General features: G+C 30.8%; 1 protein-coding gene across 1 annotated transcript; it reads right to left on the minus strand.

Moving 5' to 3' along the window:
- Window positions 1-2,589: 2,589 nt before the first annotated feature.
- On the minus strand, window positions 2,590-6,587 carry LOC113391221 (protein CNPPD1-like). The gene is made up of 5 exons (XM_026627172.1): window positions 6,446-6,587; window positions 6,265-6,364; window positions 4,317-4,522; window positions 3,005-3,133; window positions 2,590-2,943 (listed from the first exon to the last, which is right to left on the minus strand). Exons 1-5 carry the CDS (start codon window positions 6,491-6,493, stop codon window positions 2,590-2,592), a joined length of 837 nt encoding a protein of 278 aa, XP_026482957.1. The 5' UTR covers window positions 6,494-6,587.
- Between the last annotated feature and the right edge of the window lie 2,325 nt (window positions 6,588-8,912).

The raw sequence follows: 8,912 nt of genomic DNA on the forward strand, positions 1-8,912 counted from the left end.
ATATAGCGGCGTGATAAATGATTAGTTTAGGAAAGGCAGTTCAGTAATTTAAAATATTCAAATTTCCGAAAAAATTTAAATATGCATTTTTTTTTCAAATTTCGTAATTTATCTAAAATATCAAAAAATTCAAAATTTCCAAAAATTACAAAAAAAACCAAATCGTTTATTTCAAAAATTTCGAAATATGCAAAAATACTCAAAATTAAAAAAAAATTAGTTGGGTGTATGGCATCGTGCCTTAAGGCAAATTGCTGGAACTTCCCGTACCGTAACGAAATGATCGAGGAATATAAATGTTTTAAAATAGATTATTATAAATATTGTAACATTGTCTAATATTTATAAGAATTATATAAACTGAATTGGAAAGTTGAAATTATTTGTTTAAAGTATATTAGAACGAAATTTAAAATAAAAATCTGAATTATTTTCGATACACAAAATTTTTTTTTTTCGAAAAAAAAAATTTGAAACAAGATTTTTTTTCCAAAATCAATTGTTTCGGTAAAACAAGCAGAAAGTTTTTTGAATCATTTAAATCGGACGCTTAGTTCTCTCAAAAACTGTATTCTCAAATTCTGTATCTTCGAAATGGGCTGGGCCTGCCTTTGCCAAAAACTAATTACCACTTCTCCCAATCATTACTAGTTGAATGTTTTTAGATCATTCAAATCGGATGCTCCGTTCTCTCAAAACTCCATTTAAATTTCTGCACTCATTGCTCTTTATCTCCGTAATTGCTGGACCTGCCTTTGCCAAAAACTAATCAGCACATCTCAAATTTTTTAAGAAAAAAACTAAATATCTTTTAAGTTATCGTCTTAAGATCTCCAACGGCACAAAAAAGGCCTTTCACTGATGCAATGATTCCGGCCTTCTACGTGGATCAAATCCAAAAAAAAAAATCGTTAAACTAGATAATGTTGTCTGTAAAATGAACTACGATAAAACAGAAATCAAAAATTGATTAAATGGCGTCGTTTTTATAAAAAAGTTTTTGGACTGCCAAAATTCGATTTTTGATCCTATCAAAAAATCGATAGTTTATCTTACGAGAACTATATAAAAGCATGTACAAAAAATTGATAGTGATCGGATCATTTGTTTTGAGTAATCGCTGCAGCAAATTCGAAAAATGCTGTTTCGAGAAAAACGCGTTTAAATATGATCGTTATACTATATACTATTATATACTCTTTAAATGGCTGTGACTCAAAAACTATTTAAGATATCGATTTGAAATTTTGGTATGTTATTTTTAAAGGTATAACCTATCGAAATATGAAAAATATGAAAATTCGACTACAGTTTGAAAATTTCACACTAGTTGTGCCCCTTAAACTGAAGCATTTTATTATCTTTTAATTATTATTATTTCACTTAATTCTAATCAGATGCGATACGTACATGTTTTTGTTTACAATTCATACAATTCTCTGTTTGTACACTTATAAGCATTAGTGTATTTTAGACCTATAAAATATAAATTGTGAAATTCACAGTATATATTTATAATAATCTATTTGAAAATGTACGAAATTAATATTAATCATAAAATAAGTGAAAATCTGGCGCAAAATTCTTGCTCGCTAGAAATCCTGTTACGATAGAAATCATATTACAAGGAATACTGGCGTCGTGTGCACCGGGCTTTATTTGCGTTTATTTATACCAATATCTTAACATACCCAGACTTCCTGATCATTTTGGAATATTTCAGAAAATAAAGAACACAGATGCATATATTTGTAGTATGTGCATCTGTATATTAGGATTTTTTGTTTACGTTTATTTTAATATCTTGGCATATCCAGACCTTCTGATCACTTTGTATTTTGGAAAATAATGTGTAATTGTGTAGTTTGTGTGTATGCGTATCTGAATATTTACGTTTATTTGTAACAATATTTTTATATATCCAGACCTCTTGATCATTTCGGAATATCTCTGAAAATAATATACTTATAGTCCGGTCATTATAGTAAGTTCACCTCGGAATTCCCAGATGTAAATACTTGTATATTGATATCCTAAAAGTTGTCTCAAAACCTACATATGCAGAGTGTCAATACCATATGTAGGTTTTGAGACAACTTTAGGGTGTCAATATACAAGTATTTACAGACTTACAGCTGGTATCTCGAATTTCAAGATTTTTACCTAATTTAAGCATAAATGACTGGATTATAAGAAAAAAATTCACTTACACCTACTTATTAGATAAAACTAAAATTCCATAAATATAAATTTTATTCTTTCCAAAAATATACATCTCTATAAAATGATTGCAATTTCAGTTCCAATAAATATAAATAATTTAGATTTGAATGTAAACTAAATAAGTTCCTCTTTCTATCAAGTGTTTAGTTTATTACAAAATGGAAGACAGCATCTAGAAAAAACGTTAGTCAAAAAATTATCGAATACCAAGTAGCTGTTCTAACAAAATGACGATAATCTTGTTTTTCCCGGTCAAAACATTTAGTTAAATTCTTATACTCAGTAGAATCGAGTCAATTGCAGATCTATTAACATCATCGGGAAAATAATCTTTGTCTAATTGTAATTCAGAGGTGTAATTGAAGTCTAATAATCATTTACATCAATATCCAATTTGCTATCTAATTCCATGTCTTGATTAAAGGTTTCATTTGACCAGGACTTGTCTTGGCTTTCACTATAAGTCTTAATTGCATTTCCAGGTATTTGGCTAGTGATGAAGACTGCTCCAAACATTACAATTAAACTGGCTATGTAGCTAACGGTTAGGATACCGGTGGCACAAAGAATTAATTTGGCAAGGTCTGATGAAGGAAGTAGAAGGGATAGCTCTGAGTAAGTAAACCAGCCTCTCTTATTGGCCTCTCGTAGGGCTAGAATTTGCTCTAAATGTTCAAACTCTGACCAAAATTTGGAGTCTGATATAAATATTTTCCAATCCTGGGGGAAAAGATATATATTGCAAGTATTTCTGCATGCAATTGTAAATATATATGCTTACCATTGCATTTAGGAAGTCTTTTTCTAGTTGTTTTAAAGCTGCTACGGTAATACCCCCTGAGACAGCCCATTCGTGTAAAAATACTTCATCTTCAGCTCCATCGTCATGCAAAAACTTACTAGAGACCATCTGAACAATCCAAAAACTTAGTTATATCGTTTAATTAAAATTTTTATATATCTTTACGTTTCAAAGGTTTCTGAACATTTTGACATACCTTAGAAAAAATGGATGAGTGCGGTACAAATTTTCGTCGACGATTTCGGGAAGACGGATCAACCGATTTGAATAATTCGAAAAACATTCGATTCGTATTGATAAGGAGACGTGCTGATTAGTTTTTGCCAAAGGCAGGTCTAGCGTTTTGACGATACGGGCAAATAGAACCAAAAGTCCTAATTCAGTTTTTGAGAGAACGGAGCGTCTGATTTGAATAATTCAAAAAACATTTTATTTGTATTGACTAAACAAAGAACTGTTCAATTTTTTGGAAAGGCATGTTCAGTGGTTATGGACTCTCAATAAAAAAAAGTAAAAAAATGCCATTTTGCGGTCAAAAATGTTTATTAGACATATGTTAGTCTTTTTTTTTACTTTTTTTACTACATCTCCGAAACTGCTAGAGCTGTCTTCCCAGAAATTTAATCAGTTCTTCATCTTGTCAATCCAATTAAAATGTTTTTTTGAATTATCAAAATAGGACGCTCCGTTCACTTAAAAACTGAGTTACCGTTATTGGCACTTTTTGCCGCGTATCTTCGGAACGGCTAGACCTGCCTCCGTCCAAAAACTAATCAGCACGTCTCCTCATCAATGCGAATCGAATGTTTTTTTAATCATTCAAATCGGTTGATCGGTGTTCCCGAAATTGTCGATGAAAATTTGTATCCGCACCCACACACATACATCCATTTTTTCTAAGGTATGCCAATATGTTCAGAAACCTCTGAAACGTAAAGATATATAAAATTTTTCATTTTAGCGATTAATATAACTTACCCTACGCGAAGATAAAAATTTTAAAACTATCAAAAAAAATCAATTTAAATAAAATTAAAGAAATTTCTTGTAAACATACACAAAGTTGTTTGTAGAATACACTCATTGCCTAATTTAAAAAGCACTTATAAGTTTACAGTATGCATTTATAATAAATAACCTATTTGAAATTATTCAAAACAATTATTGATTATTTTCATTTCTCAAATTACGGTGTGGAAAGTTCCAGCAATTTGCCTTAAGGCACAATGCCATGCGCCCCACTACTTTACATCTATTTATTCTTTTCTATTTTATGATTTTCATATCTTACCAAGGATACTAAAAACAGTTCGCTGGGGGCTACTTGTCGCACATATTCTGGGTTGCAATCACGTAGTCTGTCCAAATATAACATAGCCAATACGAGAGCGCAGGGGTTGACACAAGCATTTCGAGATATGTTGCAAGCCGAGTTCATTTGTAGTCTTTGCAGAGTGTGGCCACGATGGGCTTCGGAGAACATCTCCACTGCCAACTCTGGAAAAAAGAAATAATAGTAATTGACTCTTGTTTATGTTGATAGTTATCTTGTTATATATAAAAATGGTGCTCTCGATAAAATGATCCGCTAAAACTCGAAAACGGCTAAACCGATTTGGCCAGTCTTAGTCTTGAAAAATTCGTGCTAATCACTAGGTTGTCGGTAAGGTGAGAAATTATTTCAAAATCGCGTAGAAACTTTACATTTTTAATTTGAACATTTTTGTAGAAGCGTAATTTGAATAAAACAATGGACGGTGGCTAATACGTCAAATGTCAAACGTTTTCGACAGATGATGTTCAATTATGTTTTAATAGGATGTTTTGTTATAGTAGTAGTTTTGTTTGTAGTTTTATTTATACACAAAAACGTTATTAAACGGATCGCAAGTGTTTCTAGAAACTCAAAATATCAATTTTTTTGAAATGTTAATATGAAAATACATTTTGGCGCTGTAGCACTAAATTTTTGCAAATCATATTTTTCTCAAACATGGTGCTCTGAAAGATCTCATTTGTATAATTGTATACTCATTGGTATTTATAAAATATTTCTAGGTTATATTATTTTTTATTTATGTTATTTAAATTCAGAACCTAAATTTGGTATCGATCAAAGGGACATTTTGTCGAATAACATTTTCTCAGTTATAATTTCCCAGAATTTATCAAAGAATAGATAGTAATATATTAAGGTCCGGGGTTAAAAAGGTCCACCACCAATGTGTTGTGAAAACTAGTAAAGTTAAGAATTATTTAACAATAATATTGGAAGTAGGAAAACTAATGTATAATCATCTATAACCTTGATTCTTATGACTTTGCTATCGGGAGATAAAAGGTAATCTTTGAAAATCCATAATAAAAGTATTTTTTCCGTGGGTAGTTTTTAAGCATTAGTTAAAATGTAATTATTTTGTAAAATACATTTAAAATTAAAATAAGACATTAAACCTGTTTGCCACCTGGCCGTTCCAATTTACCCCGTCTATGGGGTAAAAAGGTCTAGATAACAAATTTTGAAAGACATCAAAAAAGCACATTTCTACAAAGTAGAAGATAGTTTACAGAACGTAGTCAGATAATTATTCGTTTGAAATGTGTTATTTGTTGTGATATAATTGTTCTGGTTTATAGTTATAGTTTATATATAGTTTATATTTGCTCAAAGTCAAATTGGACCTGTGTCTCGTCTCCTCTGCACATATACCTTTTATTAAATTTACTTTAATTTTTCGAATGTTACTTGAAACTTTTCAAAAAGCAGGTGAAAGAAGAATACTTAATTCATTTTCTATCTCTCCTCGCAAAAATTTGAAAATTTTGTATAAGCTCAGTAGTATTATTTACAACTATACACAAAATCCAGAATCCAAAAAGAATCTGAAAAAACTTGAAACGTAATCAATAAGTCGAAAGACCAAAAAGACTTGGGATTGGATTATACCATGTTTGTATAGAAAGTGTATAAAACTTGCAGTGTGATTGTATCGACAAAATATAGACGAACTAATGGGGTTTATAGTACCTCATTGTATATAGCATTCAAACAACGCATCCTTATACACTTGAAGTATTAACATTTTTGATTCTCTAGAAATTGTTTAGAATATACCGTACTTAGCAAAACATTTGCGGGGTCAGCTAGTAATATATAATTAAACAGTTAATTGTCAAAAAGACTCTTGGGCTCTTTCTGTGTCTTTTATCTTGACCTACTTGTCCCTGACATAACCTACCTGACATGGGTATACTAAAACGATCAGTATTCGGTAGTTTTCCATAATAAAGCGTTTTGGTGATCCTATTTAGGAACTTTCCATGATCGGCTGCTACTTTCTGCAAAACAAAACAAAAATAAACAACAAATTCTATATCTTACTACGTAGGCGTGCTGATCTAATTTGGGATTAAGATTACCTTCATCGTATAATTAGCACAACTCTTGCTTTTTCTACTTGCTGTCATAGTTATGAATAAGTTATGGGTTTACACAGTGTTATTGAACATAAATTTTGTATAAATATTGTTTTTGTTAAGAAAATACGGCGAATGGTGTCAGATGTTTGTTTCGCTTGACAGCGAGCGAGCGCGAACGACGGAGATGAATCATTTCAAGGTGAAATGAGGGGAATAGTTTTGGCGCCAGATTTGAATGGAAATTTGATTTAATATTGTATTTAATAATGTAATGTACTTTTACTATTGATTGAAGTTGTTAATCTTAATAATAATCACTTAAAAAAAATATAACGTTAAAAAAAAATTTAACGATTTAAATATCGTGCTTTTGGTATGACGTTAACTTCATGATAATCAATGACGATTTCAAAATTGGGAAAATTATTTTGGCGCGAGATACGAATGGTATAAATTACAATTTACAATTTTATAACATAATGTCTCAAAAACAAGTGTAATATATAATAATTTAAATTATAATTTAGTGTCTCAAAAACATATTTAACTTCCCGTAGGGTAAGTTATTGTAATGGGCCGAAAATCGGAATTGAAAATTTTTACATTTCTCGACGTTTTGAAGGTTTCTGAACATTTTGGCATACTTCAAAAAAAATGGATGTGTGTGTGTATGTATGTATGGATACAATTTTTCGCCCACGTTTTCGGGCGTACGGATCAACCGATTTGAATGGTTCAAAAAACATTCGATTCCTATTGATAAGGAGATGTGCTGATTAGTTTTTGGCAAAGGCAGGTCCAGCAGTTACGGAGATAAAGAGCGGAGATAAAGAGTGCAGAAAATAGAAATCGAGTTTTTGAGAGAACGGAGCATCCGATTTGAATGATCTAAAAAACATTCAATTAGTAATGATTGGGAGAAGTGGTTATTTAGTTTTTCGCAAATTTCGAAGATACGGAGCTAAATGTACAAAAAATGGCAGTTTTTGAGAGAACTAAGCGTCCGATTTAATTGATTCAAAGAACTTTCTGCTTGTCTTAACAAAATAATTGATTTTGGAAAAAAAAAATTGTTTCATTTTGTTTTTTTTAATTTTTGGTATATCGAAAATAATTTAAATTCTGACTATAGTTCTAATATACTTTAAACAAATAATTTGAACTCTGCAATTCAGTTTATATAATTCTTATAAATATTAGACATTGTTACAATATTTATAATAATCTATTTGAAAACATTCAGTAATTCATTCATAAACATTCATTCATTATACCTCGAACATTTCGTTACGGTACGGGAAGTTCCAGCAAGTTAAACTTATTGTTCGCGATAAGTTATTGTTGGCGATTTACATATTTAAATATGGCTCTTTAAACCTGAAGTTAACTTAATTTAATTTTTATTTTGATTATAAATTATAACAACAAGTAAATTAAGTTATTATTAACTTCCCGTAGGGTAAGTTATTGTAATGGGCCGAAAATCGGAATTGAAAATTTTTACATTTTTCGACGGTTTTGAAGGTTTCTGAACATTTTGGCATACTTAAGAAAAAATGGATGTGTGTGTGTGTGTATGTATGTATGGATACAATTTTTCACCCACGTTTTCGGCGTAGTCGAATCAACCAATTTGAATGATTCAAAAAACATTCGATTCCTATTGATAAGGAGATGTGCTGATTAGTTTTTGGCAAAGGCAGGTCCAGCAGTTACGGAGATAAAGTGCAAAGAGTGCAGAAAATAGAAATCGAGTTTTTCTGTGAACGGATTTGTATAATCCAAAAAGCAATCAATTCGCAATGACGGGGAAAAGTGGTTATTAGTTTTTGGCAAAGGTAGGCTCAGCGGTTTCGGAGATACAGAGCTAAATGTTAAAAAAATGGCAGTTTTTGAGAGAACTAAGCGTCCGATTTAAATGATTCAAAGAACTTTCTGCTTGTTCAAACAAAACAATTGCTTTTGGAAAAAAAAATTTTGTTTCTAATTTTAATTAATTGAAAATTTAAAAAAAATCACCCAGGCTAAGCACAGCTAAGCGCCACTCTGGTACAAATCAGGGCCGCGTCTGGTCAGCGCCTTTTGGGGCGGCCACATCAAAAAAAGATCAAATTCAAAGGCGGCCATACACAAAAAACGGCCAAATAAAAAGCGGTTGCTTTAAAAGTCCACTGAATTAAAGTTAAAAGACGACCGTAGTCAAAATCAGCCGTATTGAAAGCGAGATCGAATCAAAAAGCGGCTATTGAAAGCTTTGTTTCCAAATCATTAATAAGTGTATAACTTGTGTAACTTCCTTAAAGGAAGATGCATGAATTTATATATTAATCCATGAGTGCATGCATTGCAATATGAAAAAACTATCGCAAATTATTCCATTTTGTACAAATTTTCTAAACATGTTAGTTATTTTTATAGATGATTTAAAAATTACATATTATTGTACAAGAAATAAACATGAAGTGTC

This window comes from Ctenocephalides felis, unplaced genomic scaffold (assembly GCF_003426905.1).
Source record: "Ctenocephalides felis isolate EL2017-DRISC unplaced genomic scaffold, ASM342690v1 CF-g0.4_SCAFFOLD_00845, whole genome shotgun sequence".
Taxonomy (NCBI): domain Eukaryota; kingdom Metazoa; phylum Arthropoda; class Insecta; order Siphonaptera; family Pulicidae; genus Ctenocephalides; species Ctenocephalides felis.